Below are 19,222 nucleotides of genomic sequence, written 5' to 3'. Positions count from 1 at the left end.
TAACTTTTATTTTGCTACATTTCATGTAAGAATACTTTGAAATCTACAACTTATTAACTCAACAGCCCCTGCAGACCCCAGTGTCTGTTGGTCTGCTCTAGAACAATCCAATAAATCAACAAATCAATTAAATATATTTACTAAATGATAGTTTTAATTGATTCTTTCCATGCAGATTTAACAGAAAGCGTAAATTGGAAATAAATGTTTTTTGTCACGTGACTATTTACATGAAACAAAGCTACAATTTAATTATCATAGCCCTGCAAAAGAAAAGAAAACACTTTAACCAACTCATCATCATCATCATCCATAAATCATATTTAATTTTAATCATGTACATCTCTTACATGGAAAATTTACATTTATCATTAGTCATGATAATGTATTTGAGTACAAGTGAGTCATTTCAAGAGTGCACTTTAGTTTGTCACACACATGACAGATGATTTGGCTTACAGGTCATTTCACACACAAGATAAATCTTGAATAAAATAAACAATAAAAACAACCTGTGTACAATAAACACACAATTACAATCAACATGAAGCAGCAACCATCAATGAAACACAAGGACACATGCAATGCTGTTACAGCATAATGATACGAGACACGTCACATCCATAATATTACACCTGAAAAACACCTGCCATACATAGCCTTCACATAAATAAGCAACACAATTAGTTGTTGTTTGTGCTAAGAATGTAAGCTGTCTTAAAGTTAACATTTAAGATGAGGAAAGCATCATATAGACAGCATATGGCTTATATAGGTACCTACTGCAATCACACAGGCTGTGTTTAAACTCAACAGGCCTTATTCATGAAACACAAGCAAAACTTATTTGAGTAAATCATTCATAAAAACAGATTTATGAACCATTTGCACAGACATTTTGTAAGGCACTATTCTTTGTAAAGCTGCTTTAGAATAAGTTCTATACAAATATACAGAATTTTACTAAAAACTGAACCGAACAAATCTGCTTTGCTGGTGTTTCTTGAATCAAGGATCAATAACAGTCATTTTCCTAAAATACAAAACGTTCGCTTTTTACAGTCCAGGAAAAGGCTTCAGAATATTAAATATCCACTGGAAGACAAAATATTGATATATTACCCACTCTTAATCTAGTGTGGAGTGTGTGCTTCACCCTTCATGTTGATTGTGAGGTACCATACAAAATTACTGTAAATTACTGCAATTACTTTTTTTTTTTTTTTGCATGTGTACATTTTCCTCTTTCATCAGCAACACTCAAATGCAGCTGATGTCCATTTATAAGGCACATTTTTCCCTGAGACTGTATATAATATTTCCCAAACACACACAATGTGAGATCATTGCAAGATAGTCACCGCCGCTGAAGCAGTAGTTCAATTCAAACATTTTATATAACGGCCGCAAACTTTGCTATATTAAAGGAACAGTTTGCTTAAAATTTACTCACACTCAGGTCATCTAGTAGAGTTGATTTTTTTCATGGGAATAGATTTGGAAAAATTGAGCATTAAATCACTTGCTCACCAATGGATCCTTTGCAGTGAATGGGTGCCGTCAGAATGAAAGTCCAAACAGCTGATAAAAACATCACAATAATTCACACAACGTCTATTCACAAACATATGAGTCTCACAAACATGCAGCTTTTCACGTTTGTTAACTGATGGACGAGTCGTGTTGATTACTTGTGGATTTTTGTGATGTTTTTATCAGATGTTTGGACTCTCATTCTGACGGCACCCATTCACTGCAGAGGATCCATTGGTGAGCAAGTGATGCAATGCTACATTTCTCCAAATCTGTTTCAATGAAGAAACAAAATTATCTACAACTTAGACTTAAGGATGAGTAAATTTTCAGCAAATTTTCTACATCATCTCATTAGAAAAATAATTACACTTAACTTAAAGAGGAACATTATTTTGTATTCGATAACAGCATTAGGTTTGTTTTCGCTCTTGGATTTCTCTTCCCTTTCTCTTAAAATAATTAAAGGCAAAAATGATGGTGTCAAAATGTAAGGATGATTTCCTGAGGCGGGAATCTTTAAAGCTGAAGCTGAGTGATGAAGCTTTGAGTAACAGCTGATCTAGAGTATATAATCTTATTCTGAAAGGCACATAAAACTGATGCTATGTCTGTTGACAACAAGCTCTTTCAAGTCTGTTATTTCGGACCAGCTCTATTCAGTCATGGGACCCATATAAGCTCTGTTACTCTGTAATATCTGAGGCACTTCCTCTGGTTCACATTTTGATGTTGGAGTAAAGCTCATCGATCTGTTTCCTGAAGTGTTTCCTGAGATCAGTGCGTTTGGCTTTCAGGGTGGGCGTCAGGAGGCCGTTTTGGACGGAGAACATCTCGGTGTGAAGAACAATGTCCTTCACCTGAGAAGTGAAGATGACGAAAAAGCAGACATTGTTTATAAAATCACTCCTTTATGAATTTCAATGCACTCAAAAATATTAAGTACTAAATTTGGGCATTTATGTATTTGAACTGCATTTGCAATTTCCATCCATTTGCATTACACATAAACTGATAAACTTAACGTGATACTGAAAATACCTTGTTCCACAGCTAGACATAATTTATCCATATTCATACTTCTTAAATAAATATATGCAATGAAAATAATTCAAAGTCCTTTAAAAAAAATGCATTTTAAAAATATGATTATTTATATAAAATAAAATGCAAATAATTAATAATAAACCATACCATGATTGTTTGGAGTGCAGAAATCTTGTTTCTTAGCAGTTTCATTTATGTATAATTGACAAATATGCAGCACACATTAATTGTTTTAGTTTAGTTGAAACTGTATAATCCAAATGAATGGAAATATCATGTGCAATTCAAAAACATACAGTAAATCTTACATTTAGGCCTTAATATTTTTTAAATATTTTATCAAGGTGAACCTCACCTGTTCATGTTAAATTGAGTTCAGTTTATTTTCTTTATTTGATTTGTATATTTCATAATGGCTTTCTTCACCTCCTGAAAACACACAGACACATTATTCACATGAAGCTTTGTGGTTTGTTAGATACTTAAATCTTAGACCCAAATACACCAATGCATGCAACTCTCTGAAAAATGTGGAAGTGAAGAAAATGCAGATGGAAGGTCTGTCTTTACCTTATTTTTGCACAGCTCTTCATATGAGCCCTCTATGCCTCTCTTCTTGGCCCAGCCGGGAAGAAAGTCTGGATCTGGCACAATGATGGCTACCAGACAGGCCTGTGGTGAAGATGAGAGAACAATAAATAATAAATACTTTTTCTGCGTCCATCTGAGTGTTGTTCTCTCTCTCCTCACCTGCAGACTGTCTCCGTGTACGAAAGTCTGCGCCACAGCTTCACTCCTGATGTAAATGTTCTCGATCTTCTCTGGAGCGATGTATTCACCCTGAGCCAGCTTAAAAATGTGCTTCTTACGGTCCACAATCTGCAGAGTGCCATTCTGCAAAACAAAAATGGTGTGGTTGAGTGTACAGTATATGTGCAGGTTTGTGTGCATCATCTCTCTTCTTACATTATAAATACAGCAGGATTCAATATGATTCTTTCACTAACTGAAAACGATTAAAATATTTCCATATAGTCCATTAAACTAATGCCATATTTTACATGAATTTAACCTGCTAAAAGGACCAGTAACTATTTTTTTTTTTAATATAGCAAATATATAAATATATTCAGCTTTACATCACATGAATAAATTTAGATTTTTCATTAATATTCAAATATAAATTATTTGAAAAAGTTATTTTAAATTGTAAAAATATTTCATATTATATTTGTTTTACTGTATTTCTGATCAAATAAATGCAGCTTTGGTGAGTAGAAGAGACTTCTTTCAAAAACATAAAAAAACAAACTTTCAAGTAGTTTAAATTCCACATGTAAGCATTTAATTAGCAATTCACTGTATCATGTTTTTTTTTTTTTTTTTTAATGCACCAGTATTGTGGATCTATGTTCTTCATTTTCTAACTTAGAATAAAATGTGCCTGTGAACACAGAATGAGGGTTATCTATTAAACCGTTCTTACCGGCAACCACCTGCCAATGTCTCCTGTGTGAACCCAACCATCTTCATCAAGAGCTTCCTTCGTCTTCTCAGGGTCTTTCAGATACCCCTTGAAAACATTGGGACCCCTCACACACACCTGCCAGCAACAACACAAGAACTTGTCAAATGTGTGAAACACCACATGCAAACACACAACTCATAACACACACACATCAAGGTCATTAGTGTTAACTAAAACTAAAACCATGAAAAAAAAAGAAATATATATATAAAAATATAAATATATATTTCAGTTACTAATTTTTTATATTACTAATTTTTTACAATTACACTACAAAATTTTTGTTTAATTTTAGGTACTAAAATAACTAAAACTAAACAAACTAAAACTAATAAATACAAAAAATTATAAAAAACTATAGATGTTTTTAAAAATAAATAAATAAATTGCAAAAACTTTCAAATTAAGGTGAAAACAGAATAAATTCTGACTTAAATATTAACTAAAACTATAATAAAGTATCTCTTTTTTAAACAATTTGTCAACTTTCACAAAGCATTAACAAGAAACTTCATACAACTGCAACATTTTGAATATATATATACATCTCACATTACCTCTTTCCACCACAATATATTAAAACAATATATTACAAAACTTCTTATTTAGTGTATACTTAATTTACAAATTAAGTATACAGTATATTTAAATTAAAGTATAATGTCTACATTTTCAAATACATATCCATATAAAAAATGAAGGAATAATTGAATAAAAAAATAATAATAATATTTAAAATTATATATTAAAAACAAATAAAATATAAATTACAATCCTAATCTTTGATACATTCTTGGTCTGTACATATCATAATATGACTACATAAAATCATTACAATAGTATCTCATTTATATTAAAACAACATGGACACACACACCTCTCCCTCGCCTTTAGTGGCATAATAGTTCATCTCTGCCACATCCACTAGTTTGATGTCATTACAGGGCAGAGGAGCTCCAACATGACCTGCAACGACACCATGAAACAGTCAACATAAACATGCAAGTGTGTTAATAATTGCACATGCATCAGTGTGTGTGTGTGTGTGTGTGTGTGTGTGTGTGTGTGTGCGTGTGTGTGTGTGTTACCAGCAGTCCAGTCTCCTGGTAGAGTAGTTGTGCTGCCAGCCGTGCATTCAGTCTGACCGTATCCTTCGTAAAACTGCAAGGAAAAGACACTTACTTCACAACCAGCAGGAAAATGGTTATAAAATATGGTGGAATATGTCTAAATGTATGTGTTTAAGTAATCAAACTGTACCTGGCAGCCCAATGCAGCTCGCAGGAAGGTGAGAACAGTAGCTGAAATGGGTGCCGCTCCAGTCAACATCATTCGAACGTGACCTCCAACACTGGCCTACAGGGGGCAGCAGAGACCCATTACTACTCTAAACATACCGGCTTTTCACACTACAACTGTTTCTAATTTTGTCAGCACAATCTCAAGTCAATTATCACCTGGACTTTCTTGAAGATGATCTTGTCCCACACACTGTCCCTCCTCATGATCCCGCTCTTCATCTCGTTCTCTTTCCTCCTGAACGCAAACTCCAGGATGCGTCTCTTCAGGGGACTGTTGGCCTGTCCGTAGATCTGCGAGAGGGTTTCACTACATTACTACTACATAGAGCATCTCACACATAAAAATACTACGAGAGGAAAGACATGAATGAGGTGAAAGATCACAGATCATACAATAATACAGTTGTAAGGACAAAAAGGAGTAGGACATTTTTTTTTCTCATTCAATATGACTAGTACCACGCAATACTACTACTACTACTACAAATAATGATAAATTATTAAAGGATTAGTTCACTTCCAGAATACAAAATCTCCTGAAAATTACAATATTAACTTTGATGGCACTCTTAATTTCTTTGTTTTCAAACGTTAAACTATAGCGCTATTATTTTGGCGGGAAACCACTGGAAAAGAGATTAAAGCTTCTCTTTTGTTAATAACCGATTTTCATTACAAATCTGGGAAAAAAAAAAGGTGCGTGCTGCATTTTCAAATGCACAATATATGTGAAGTGAACTAAAATCACTTGAATTGTTGGGTTTTGTTTTGAGCATGTGGATTTGCTTTTACTGATGTATTTTAAATGTATTTGAAAACAGCCATCTTTTTGCTCTGATTTATACATTTCCATTTGCTGTAGGTTTAATCTAGTTTCTGTGATCACTCGTAGGTTTACAGGCCCTTTTACGTATATCAATGTATGCTCACTTTGTCAAACATGCGGTTCAGCAGACGAGGAACCACGGGAAATACAGTGGGCTTCAGGGTCATGAGGTCATCCATCAGAGTTCGAATGTCACCCTGGAAGTATCCGATACGTGCGCCGTGCACCAGAATCAGACCCTAAGAATGTGGAAACAGCATCAGTGGACATGAACAGTCATAAGGTGTAACAAGCAATGCAACATTTTAAAACCCTAAATAATGTGCTTATTGAAAGAAAGCTCAAATAACTTAAAAGCACCCTGCACAGACCTGTACGACTCTCTCAAACATGTGTGCCAGGGGCAGGTAGGAGATGTGCACGTCCTGAGGACCAATGGGGCAAGAGGGCTGCAAGACAAGAGGTGACACCAAATGTGAATCTTGCTAATTAGTCATTTAGCTGATGCTTTTATCCTAAATATTATGAAAACAGTAACATATTACAAGTCTAGTCTCCCTGGTGCATCACTTTGTTCAAATGTAAATCACTGATTGAGTATAAAAAAAAAATTAAAAAAAAATGTATGTAACAATAAAAGAAATGACTACATTTAATTATAAAATAAATGATTTATTTATAATTTATAAAATTAAAATGCAAATATAAATTAATTTATTTCAACACATTTCACACAATGTAAATTATTTTTATTTATTTTTTAATTGTATTAAGGATCGTTGATGATAGGTGTTGTTTGTGTTGTTTATTTATTAAAATATAATGCAAAAAAAAGTGTTCTTAAAGCGTTTTCTTTCTTTTTTTCAGCCAAAGAGTGATTAAAAATAGTAAAAAAAAATTGTACTGTAAAATCAAATAATAATTAATAATAAATTTATTTTTATATTTTTTTTTTTTATTTTGATTTTTTTTTTTTTTTTTTTATTATTGATGGTAGATAAACAAATTATTAAAGAAATATATTACTACTCCAATAATAAACCAATTATGCACAACAGGATCTTCCAAATTAGTCACTTAAACTGAATTATTAAAATAAATTATTAAATTAGAAATTATAAAATTTAAATGCAAATAAAAATTATTTCAACAAATATTACACAATATAAATAATATGGCGTTTCTTCTCATTAAGAAGTGGGGATGAAATGTGCTTAACTGTCATGAAAATATAATGCAACTAAAATATGTTCCTAAACAGTGAAAATGTGCATTCTGCTTGATAAATGCATTTGAAGTTGTGTGATTACAGGGCTACCTTTGTGACGTAGATGAAGGCAGAAGAATTAGACACTACGTTTCTGTGGGTGAGCATCGCTCCTTTAGGGTTTCCTGTGAGAAACCAAACGAGAAGTGTTGTGTCCATCATGGCACTCAATTCACGTCATCTGAAATCCTCTTTCAAATTGATATTACAAACAAGAATTTGGAGTGCTACAAGAGACATTTACATTTATACATTTGGCAGACAACTTTATTCAAAGGACATTACATCACACTGAAGCCAAATGTACACACTTACATCGATTCATGCATTCTCTCATGATCTTAGCATTACTAGTGCCAAGAATGAAGTAACCAATAAAAACATCATACCTGTGGTTCCACTTGTAAAACAAATAATAGCCAAGTCATCAGGCTGAGGGGGCTGCAAATATAGTAAATAAATATTAAGAATAATAATAATTACAGAGACAAGTAGCATGCAAAGACTTCTTACAGAAACAAACCTTTTATAGTTATAAAATAATACATACACTGAAACTTAAAAAGGAACAACAGTACTAACCACAGGATGCTGTCGATGAGCCTTGCCGATATTCTGTAAAGGAAGGGAAACTTATTTCAATATACGATGGAGACAGAGGAAGCTCAGTGAAAGAGGAAGAAACTGCAGACGTGAATAAGGTTTGAGTTTGTGGTAAAGACTGAACTGCAGAATGACAGCAATCTAACACAAGCACAGTCAATATAGCACAGCCAGTAGCACATCAAACTCAGAAAGTGCATAGTGTAGTAGAGGGGGATTTCCCAAAAGGAGGTTCACAAGCTGTTGAAATGCTAATTAAATAATAAAAATGTCAAATTAAAATAATTCATATATAAATAATTTAAGCAATAATAATACTACTAATAATAAAACTTAAGCAAATTAAATCATGAAAAAATACATAATATTAAACAAAACAAATATTACAAATTTAATCATAAAAGTGTCAAAACAATTAAAATAAAATAAAAAAGAATCAAATAAATATGTAATATTAAGATAAAAATTACTAAAAATATAATCATAAAAACATAACATTAAAACAAATAATACAAATAAATAAAAAAAATACTTAAGAAACTTAATTAATCATAAAAATGTAGTATTAAAATAAACCCATAATATTAAACTAAAAAATTTTTACAATTTAAAATGTTAAAATAATAAATAATAAAATAAAAGATAATACAAATGAAAAGAAATACAAAACATACAAAATAATTACTTAAATTATTTAATCATAAAATGTAATATTAAATTAAATATCAAAATGAAAACAAATAAAACATTTAAGCAATTTAAAGTCATAAAAAATTATATTAAAATATATAAATAATATTAAATTAAACACACACAAAAAATCAACCTAATTAAATCATAAAAATGTTATATTGGTATAAATAAAATAAAACAAATCAAAATGAAACACTAAAAAAAATACTACATTTTAAATTAATTTAAAAAAATATTTTTTTAGTTAACCTGCATGTCATGTGACCAGTAACCGTCATTAAAGAACAGAGAACATGCAAATATGTTGTTAAATTATTGAAATATTAACAAATTAAAAAAAAAATATTTATTTGAAATGCTCCTGAGAATTTACGTCAAAAGGGTTCAGCTTTTCCAAAAGTTTTTTTTTTTTTTGGATAAGGTTTTTCATGGTATTCTTTGAAGTAGATACTATGGTACACGAATATGATATTCATACAGTTCAAACTATTCAATAACTGTAACATAATACTTTTTAAGTATGTTTGAAGGACTTTCTATAAATAGCAGCTGAAGTGTCAGTGTGCTCTGAGGGCAAGCGTTCAGTGATGCAGGTCACCCAGTTACCACAGCTGATCCATGATCCGGGTCACAGCAACACAAACAAACCCCACCAGACGCAAACACACGCATCGACTGCATTCACTGGGGTTATGCAAAGATTTGAGCAGACAATCCTCGGTTTATTCACCTCTGTGTCTTTCAGACTGACGATGTCGATACCGCACTGCTGTGCTCTGCTAACTAAATCAGCGTCAAAGTTTTCGATGAGGATCAGGGTTTTGACTGTGTGCTGTCTGCCTGAAACACAGTCCAACAGCAGCTTGGCCTTCTCAGGTACGTCACATACGACTGTAGAGATACAGGCTGCAAAACGTGATACAATAAGAAAAAAATAAGAAAAACATCCTCTTGATCTTCTCGCTGAATACATAAAGTTAGGAATCCCTAAATCTAATAGTGACCTAGCAAATACCACTAAAAAGACAACAGGGACATCCTGTAAGACACATATCTGCATGCATACTAAATCAATATGACTAATAAACAAACAAACTTAATGTAAATAAACTATCTCAAGATAAAGCTGACATACCTTTTTCGAGGATGTAGCCTATTGCTTCTGTGCCCAAGGTGTCATACAGAGGAACTGATATCAGAGAGTAAGTGTAGCAGGCCAGCTCTGAAATCGTCCACTGAAGAAAGATTTCTGACATTAGTGAATAAATATTTGCAATCTCGAAAGTTAGAAGATGAACTGCAAAATGCTCATTAAGGAAACACACACATTTGTTCATCGTAATCTGTGGGTCACACAGTTAGAGTCCCAAACAGAGCAGAAACTCAAGACAGGAGATTTTAACATTGTCATTTCAATCTAAATTGAAATTAAAGATTAATTTTTATCTTTTAAAAGTGAAGTGTCATATCTGTACCATTACCAAACGGAATTGCAAATAACGGTTTAAAACCTTTTTTTTTTTCTATCCGCGATTGGTCATACAAAAACTTGTGTTGCTAGATGAGAAAAATAATTTTAATATAGAAAAAAAAAAAGGATTTGGAGAAATGTAGCATTACATCACATGCTCACCAGTGGATCCTCTGCAGTGAATGGGTGCCGTCAGAATGAGAGTCCAAACAGCTGATAAAAACAAATCCATCATTAATCCGTTTTTAGCTTCAAACTGTTGCTTCTGGACAAAATACCATAATCCATAATAATGCTTCCTTGAGTGAAAAAGTCCATCACCTGTTGTCTATCACATCAAAATCCACCGACATATTGGTTTAGAACAGTTTTGGCTTGTTTTCACGGTTATAAAGTGTTACCCATATTTCTCTCCTGATTCAGACAAGACTTTCTTTACTGGAGAAAGCAAAATTATGTATAGAGGACTCATATTTAGGCTGGAAGCGACAATTTGAAGTTAAAAACGCATTAATAATGGATTTGTTTACAAACTTTTCACTTCAAAAGATGGTAATTAATTAACTGGAGTGGTGTGGATTACTTGTGGATTATTGTGATGTTTTTATCAGCTGTTTGGATTCTCATTCTGACGGCACCCATTCACTGCATTGGATCCATTGGTGAGCAACTGATGTAATGCTACATTTCTCCAAATCTACATCTTGGATGGCCTGAGGGTGAGTACATTTTCCACAAATGTTTTATTTTGGGTGAACTATTCTTTTAAGATGAATTACATTATTGATTTAAATCTGGTCAAAATCTAAACAAGTGTAAAGATGCATTGCATTTGGGTAATAAATCACATATTTAGTAGCTCTGACCTCTGGTCTGTTCTGAGAGAAGATGCCGATGTAGGGGTCTCTGTCCTTCGAGTGTCCTTTGTGCAAAAATGCTGATCCCAAATGCTCTGCTCGCTCAATCACCTAAAGAAAGGGAAATGACAAATAACTTAACTAAACCAGAAAAAAAAGACTTGTTAAATGCAGTTCACTGTGCACAAGAAGGAAGGTAAAATTAAAGCAAAAGATCCATATCAACCATAAACTTATTTCTTTAAATAGTTTAAATTCAATTCCAATTCAAAGAACTCCATTTTTCCATTAGGAACTTTATATGCAAAAGGTTGTCGGTGCATGCATACAGTATCTTGTGCAATCTATGTAGCTTATTAACAAGAAACAAAGCGAGGAATGTAAATTTGACACTAAAGTTAAACAGGTTCCCACAAGCCATTTTAACAGTTTTTACAGTTTGACCACCTGTGCAAGTGCACCCCTTTACAACCATGTCAACAGCCTACCAGAAGCCTGCACTCAAGAGGTGTTATGAAAAAATAATCTTCTTTTCTGGTGTTGTTCATATGATGTGATTATTTGATGAAAAGATTAGGAATTTTGAAAGAACATAATGTCTCGCTGTATGAATTACTTCACAGGTTTTACAGCATGCCAGATGTTAGTTATGTTAAGTTTGTATGAAATGACCCAGTGCACCAGGTAACTTATTAACTTGAGAGCTAAGACAGCAGTAAATGTGAGCTATAATAAATCCCAAAGCTCAACAGTAAAGATGGGCGGATGGTGTGGCACCAGTGTGAGAGACGGGGCAGTTCTGCATTATGACATTTTACATTTGTACTCTTATGTCTTAAAACACTTCTATTTTCTGTGATGGATTTAACATTGTGAATTCTGCTGATTTAAAAGTCACCAAGGTAAAGTTATGAAGCATCAGTCTGAATGTGTTGAACATTTTGAACAACAAACTGCACGTAATCACTTCTGGGTAAAAGTGTTTATGAATTTATAGCTGAATTTATATATGCATAATTCAAGTATTATTGAATAATATGAATTTAATAAATTACATGCACTCTGACTTTTAATTATAACCTTAACATTTAATAAGAAATATAGCAAAAAAAAATTCTAAATAAAAAATATACATTTTTGAATACAGATGCATAGTTTCCAAATATTGTTGCAAAATATGAATTTAATAAATTATCTGCTTTCTAATGATAACCTTAACATTTAATAAGAAATGCCAAGGAAAAAATATTTCTAACATAAATACATAATAATGTAAAAATATCTTAGTTGTGTAGAAAAATAAAAATATACATGAATAAGGAAATAAAAGTATAAATAATAATTTATTTAATTTTTTTTTTTTTTAATTTTCTTTGCATATTTATTTATGTATTTATTTATTTATTTTTACATTTCTTTGTATATTCATTTATTTATAATTTTGTCAGGGTTGGCATTCCATAAGTGGTAAGGTTAGTGAAATTATCAGAAGACTTACATAATTACAAAAGCATGTATCAATTACAAAAAGCATGGATTAAAATAGTTATGGAAGCAGAAATATCATCCTACCTCTGAGTATGAAAGCCATTCATACGGCTGCTTTGGTTTTCTGGATCCCAGACACGGACCGTTTTCTGAAAGGAAATATAAAGATATCACATATAGGCCAATTTGATTTTTATATATATATATTCAACAACATGAGATATATTAAAGGGGTCATAGGATGCCCACTTTCCACAAGATGATATGATTCTTTAGGGTCTTAATGAAAAGTCTGTAACATAGTTTGGTTAAAATTTCTCATTGGTAGTGTAAAAAACACCTTTTTTACCCTGTCAAAAATAACTTTTTTCAGAGCGCGCCATTTTCTAGCATTTTCCTTTAAATGTTAACGAGCTCTACTGACCCCGTCCCTCTCCTCCGAGCTGCTCTTTGCGGGACTGTTTGCTTTAGCCGTGCATTCATCGTGACACTTGCTAATTAGCACATAATTAGGAAAGGCGATTTGCAAAGATTCATTAAAAATGCCTTACACTCACTTCTTCTGGAGGTGAAGCTGGATCACGAATGATTCGCGTGGACATAGACGCATTTAAGTAGATCGGGGCGCATTCCCTTCAAAAACGAACGTAATACACTGTGTCTTTAGCGGCTCAGATGTCGGGAGTAAATGACGACTGCTCTGTTCATTATTACATCCAATAACAGAACATGTAGAACTTGTCTACATCTGCTCCGGGAATACACTGTTTATTTAGATGGTCGGGGGGGGTGTTATGTGGTAAGACGGTATTGTTTTTTGTGCTGAAGCTATTGTGTATATAAATATAGTGTGGGAGGGGTGTGTGTGTGTGATATCAAAGAGAGGGGTATGAGATTGGCTCGATTTGAGAAAGGGGTAAAGATTTGAGCAGATAAAAAAAAAAAAAACACTGGGTGGGTTTTTATAATTTTAGGGTAGTTATGTTAACTTACTCCCAACACACATTTCTGTTCAAACAGCTTGTAAAAGTGCATGTAGCATCACATGACCCCTTTATCACTGACCACCACAGGTTGATATAGCATTTCATTGCAAAATATAACTATATTATCACACAAATCTTTATATTAAGTTAGATACACAAGTATATCAACTTTATTATTTATTTATTGCTTCAAGGTTGAAATAAAAGCAAAAAGTACATACTTGACTCCCTCAGACCCCTGTGAAAGCACTCGTACATGGTCTTGGCGTCCTCGTAGAAATGGCTCAAGAGTGGGCCTCCGTTTAAAACCGCTCCTCGACGAGCAAATTCTCCCCCCTGATCGACAAAAACCAAATGCAGAGTTTTATATCATATCTCCGACTGCAACCAGACAGACTTTGAGTTCATCTTAGTGTAGTATAGTCTTACCGGCAGCTCTACTGACTGCATGCACAGGTCACAGGGCGGTTTGAGGGCTTTGGGTCTGGTGGCGAACCAGTACGCCGTGACGGCGGTGAACGCGCCCATGCCGAGGAGGGTGTTTGTGGAGAGGCTGCGGAAATAGTCCCTCACCTCGGACAGCTCAGGGATTCGCAGCTGCTTCAAGAGCTCGTGTGCCTGCATGACTACAGCAAACTCAATCTGTGGAGGACAACAGGGGATAGATTAGACCCTACTGTGTTTACACCCTAGTGCAGGGGGAAAGATACTTTGATATTACCATATTAATGTATAATGGAATGCCAATGAACTTCAAAAAACAAAAAAATATATAAGCAGAGCTGTGTTTGTTGGACCAAAACATGTTTGTGGTCCTAATAAAAGCTTAATTTACTTTATGGGAAATATTTTTTCTTTTTATTTTGGGATAATAATTAAAAGAAATATGAAATATACGCTCAATCACAATGTGAATGTGAACAAGACAATGTGAAAAGAACAATGTTTTTGTCTGGCAGACAACTTGCTTATTGTCCTATAAAATCTGTTTTTATCGACACATTATTGTGCTGTAAAATCCTGTCAAGTGTTTTATAATGTTGTGGAAAACACTATGATTAAATCTTATCAATCAACTGGTAATCAAAGTGAACTGTGACACATTAACTTTGAAGGGAAACGGTGAGTGATGAAGAGTCATAGTTTGACTGATTAAACTGTCAGATGTTCTGGAAGGTTATCTTCATCTACTACACTTGTAATTCAGCTTACATCATGCTTTACTTTTACCTGAGAACAAACTTTTATACTAGCAACCAACACTCCGCTAACATGTCATTTAACTCGTGTTCTAAAAAACAGGTTTCTGGAAAAACCAGCACCAAAAGCTTTAACTAGTGTTTGTTCACTAGATATTTTGTGACATTATTTTCATGAAATCTAAACGTATTTTATAATTCACATTTTACTTTCACATAACAGAATTGTCATAATAAAGACAATAACAAAAAAAAAAAACATTAACGATAAACATGTTAAAAAAAATAATTTTCTTCATGCATTTTTTTTTCAATTGATTTTGATTAAATGGGACCAAGACCTAGGGTTTTTGAGTGATTTCCCGCAATTTACTATAAAAAAATATTATTATTTTTTTTTGTATTTTTTTTTTTGTTGTAAATATGACAAATATTACTAGAATACTTTTTACAAGAAAATACTTTCAGACTGTCTACTTCAAAATTTCACATTTAATTTAGTGTGTTACTTGCTGTTCAATTGTAATTATTCCTGAAATGTACTAGCAATTTAAATGAAAACTGTTTTTCAAAACAATTTTCAAAACAATTTTTTCTTCAAAACAATGATTTTTAACTGTTGTAAATAAAACAGAATACTAGATTATTTCTTACAAGAAAACACTGCTTCGATTTTCAATTCCACATACTTGCCATTTGTAATTAACTATATGAAATTTAGCTAATTCTGAGTGAAAATTGTTTCAAAGTCCTACAGTCCACTGATCATCGTTTTTAGTTTAAAAAATAAAATAAAATAAGATTTTTATTTGATCAGTTTATCACAGACACTTAGGATTTAAATTTATTCAAAAGGTGCAACTAAACCTTATAATCATACTCAAATGTACTATATGAACTACAAGTTTCATTTGCAACAAGCTAGCATTAGAGCCGTGAGTCACCGTCAGCTATGTGATTCATGTTAAACCTTGCAAGGACGCGTTACCCCTTTAACCTCTCACCCACTTCTATTCTTACTGCCCCGGGGCAGATCATTCTGAGAAACTGCTTTCACTTAGTGAATAAAAGCAGACATAGCATGAAACCCTTGTAAACTCATGCATGACTAAATACAAACCACAAAGAGTTAAATCCTGTAAAGACTTGCAGCTAAAATACTACAAACCAATCGATATCCTTATTAATTCAGAATTAAACAGCAAATACTAAACTCTCTGCATTCTTCCAAAAGCAACTGCACTATAAAATAGTTTCTTCGACTTTGCTAGTACACGTCTTGGTTGAAAACAATCTCAATCCCTTGGCAAGAACTCAACACGAAACACACACACACTTCACCTGAGACTAGAAGAATGAGGTATGTCCAAACGTGCTCCCGCACTCACAGAATCACCAACACAGGAAGGTGATATGACCAGGTGAAGGTAAACACAGTTCAGTCTGAACAACTATGGGTTGAGTTTATGTGCAACCACAGGTCAGATCCCTGTCGACCCCTTCCTGCTCTGTGATTGGCTGACACAGCAGCTGTCAAACAAGCAACCAACCAATAGTTAAAGTCCTAAAATAAAACACAACTGACTAGATATGATTGTTCCTGTGTCAATACTCAACAAGAACTATATGCTGATTACATCACGCTGATGTTCTCAATGCAAATGCTTCGAAATACTGTTCGGAGTCAGAACTTTATTTTATATTTTTTAATAAATTCATACTTTTATTCAACAAGGATCCATTGTGTTGATCAAAAGTGATATTAAAGACATTTAAAATATTACAAAAGATTTCTATTTCAAATAAATGCTGTTCTTTTTATTTTAAAATGTATTATGGTTTTCCCAAAAATATGAAGCAGCACGACTGTTTTCAACACTGTAAATGTTTCTTGAGCAGCAAATCTGCATATTAGAATGATTTCTGAAGGATCATGTGACACTGAAGACTGGAGTAATGATGATGAAAATTCAGCTTTGATCACAGAAATAAATTACATTATAAAATATATTAGAATAGAAAGCAGTTATTTTAAATTGTAATAATTTTACAAAATTATTACTGTTTTTACTGTATTTTTAATCAAATAAATGTAGCCTTGGTGAGCAGAAAAGTACATTACAAATCTTCTACCCCAAATTTAAACAAACACACTTCTGTTTATTTATTTATCAAGGATATCCTCGTTATCTCACTGGGTTTGGTGTCGACCCGTCAAGAGGAGCTGATAAACAAACACTTCGTCTCATTCCACTGGTGTACAAACTTTCCAGGGTAAAGGTGACGTGACCACGGCCATGTCCTTTAAACTCTCCCTGTGTGACGGGGGGGGTGGTGTGAGACCAATGACAGACCCTCAGGCCGGTCACCCGATGGGCAAAGACACAACCCCCTCCCAAATCAGGGCCGCTATCTAAAAACAGCAGCACAACAAATGGAAAACAGTGGCATGAGGATAAGTGGAACAGATCCAGATATATTAAAGGCATGCGATTTATGACGAGAGACCAGCGGACATATGACATCCGCATGAGTCTCGAAAACAAGACAGCTTTCCACTGATTTGAAGAGAAAACTTTAGTGCAATGTGAATTTAGTCACTTCAAAAAAAAAAAAAAAAATATTTGTATTTACATGCCATTTCCAACAAAATTGTCACTACCGTAATTTTAACCTCTTTTGGGTCCCATTGTTTTTTATTGGTGATTCTTTATAAATTAGATATAAATTTTACATTACATACATTTTATCAGCATAAATGCTACCATTACATACTCTTCTGTTCAAAGGTTTGGGGTTGGTAAGGTTTTTTAGAATTTTTGAAAGAAAACATCAAGGCTGCATTAATTTGATCAAAAATAATATAATACAGTAATATTGTAAAATATTGTTACAATTTAAAACAACTGTTTTCTATGTGAATATATTGTAAAATGTAATTTATTTCTGTGATGTAAAGCTGAATTTTCAGCATCATTACTCCAGTCTTCAGTGTCACATGATCTTTCAGAAATCATTCTAATATACTGATTTGCTGCTCAAAAAACATTTCTGATTAATATCAATGTTGAAAACAATTGTGCTGCTTAATAATTTTATTTTAGGATTCTTTGATGAATAGAAAATTCAAAAGAACAGCATTTATTTGAAATCTTTTTTTTTGTAACATTATAAATGTCTAAAATGCACTTTGAACAATTTAATGCATCTTTTCTAAATAAAAGTATTAATTTCTTTAAAAAACAAACATATATTGACCCCATACTTTTGAACAATAATATATTTAAAGACTTTAAAGATTAAATAATGTGCTTAATTGTCATGAAAATAAGAGTACAGTGCAAAAAAAAAAAAAAAAGAGTATTAAAATACACTCATATTTTAATGCAAAGCACAATTTCTTAGGCTTTATGGTGAAATATGACTCGGACAAGTTCTTGACATTCACTCTAGATCTTGTTTCGTTCAGTCAATGATAATGAATGTTTACATAGTTTCAAAACCCACACGACAGACAAGATTGCATCACACGACCTGACAAACACTCAATGACAAGTTCCAAAGAGACTGAACAAACAGAAATGAGCCAGGAAGTGCTGTACTTACCTCGGCAATGACCATCAATAAATATTGACCAATCAATCAGCACGTTTCGTTCTATCCACGATAAAGAACACACAACTAAAAAGCAGTCAAACTGAGAAGTAGGAAGTTCAAGTATCTAAAACATCACTTAGGAGTGCTGCAGCTATTGCATAATCAAAACATTAGACAATCACGCTGCATCATGGGTCTCCAGATCTTATTTACAGCTTGAGACCATAATAAATGTAATAAACCAGATTAAATGAGACATGCAGTATCAGTCTGACCTTGTGATATCTTTCACATGTCTCTGACCGGGACAAAGGTTGAGTTTTACTCTACTTTTGAGTGTTGACAAAATATACACTGCCACCTCGCTTATCAATTCTTGAAAGCTCTGCGACCTTCATGTGAAATGCATGAATGAATACAACAGTCAACAGCATGCATTATTAATAAAGATGAACAGGTGTGAGCTACAGGCACCCATTCACATGCTCAGATGGCAGACGCCCATGACCTTTTGTCCTGCTTACCCTTAGTTTCCACAGTACCTGTTCATTAGCAACACAATGACCAAACCAAACAAGCTCTGCAACAATACCAAAGCACACATGAATCACAATGTCTTCAACCAACCATCTACACAACCGCAGTGAAGGCAAGAGATGATACTGTACACTACGGTTTCACAATAGTGGCAAATCTGAAATTGCATGAAACTGCATGCATTGTTTTCCCCCCATGAAAACCTATTGTTTAATACTAAACCTTCAATTTATGCACACAGGTGATTTCCCCTGGTAGCAGGGATGCTGGGAATGAAAACAACAAACAG

The 19,222-nt window shown here is 33.2% G+C and overlaps 1 protein-coding gene across 1 annotated transcript; it reads right to left on the bottom strand.

The window, feature by feature from the left end:
- Positions 1-300: 300 nt before the first annotated feature.
- Positions 301-18,547, bottom strand: LOC109076916 (long-chain-fatty-acid--CoA ligase 1-like). Its single transcript, XM_042769880.1, has 21 exons — positions 18,406-18,547; positions 14,030-14,242; positions 13,822-13,936; positions 12,699-12,763; positions 11,136-11,237; positions 9,934-10,033; positions 9,529-9,704; positions 8,085-8,117; positions 7,892-7,943; positions 7,554-7,627; positions 6,607-6,684; positions 6,340-6,474; positions 5,566-5,700; positions 5,369-5,464; positions 5,197-5,269; positions 4,986-5,074; positions 4,067-4,183; positions 3,331-3,474; positions 3,151-3,252; positions 2,965-3,009; positions 301-2,426 (listed from the first exon to the last, which is right to left on the bottom strand). Exons 1-21 carry the CDS (start codon positions 18,418-18,420, stop codon positions 2,253-2,255), a joined length of 2,133 nt encoding a protein of 710 aa, XP_042625814.1. The 5' UTR covers positions 18,421-18,547; the 3' UTR covers positions 301-2,252.
- Between the last annotated feature and the right edge of the window lie 675 nt (positions 18,548-19,222).

The sequence above is a fragment of the Cyprinus carpio genome, chromosome A14 (assembly GCF_018340385.1).
Source record: "Cyprinus carpio isolate SPL01 chromosome A14, ASM1834038v1, whole genome shotgun sequence".
NCBI lineage: Eukaryota > Metazoa > Chordata > Actinopteri > Cypriniformes > Cyprinidae > Cyprinus > Cyprinus carpio.
Note: the sequence above shows the minus strand (reverse complement) of the source record. Positions and strands in the feature narration are given on the sequence as shown.

Coding starts and splice junctions, on each gene's coding strand:
- LOC109076916 (XM_042769880.1), bottom strand. Junction 10,034..11,135: donor TCTCTCAGAACAGACCAGAG/GTCAGAGCTACT, acceptor ATCTTTCTTCAG/TGGACGATTTCAGAGCTGGC. Junction 4,184..4,985: donor CCACTAAAGGCGAGGGAGAG/GTGTGTGTGTCC, acceptor TGTTGCTGGCAG/GTGTGTGTGAGGGGTCCCAA.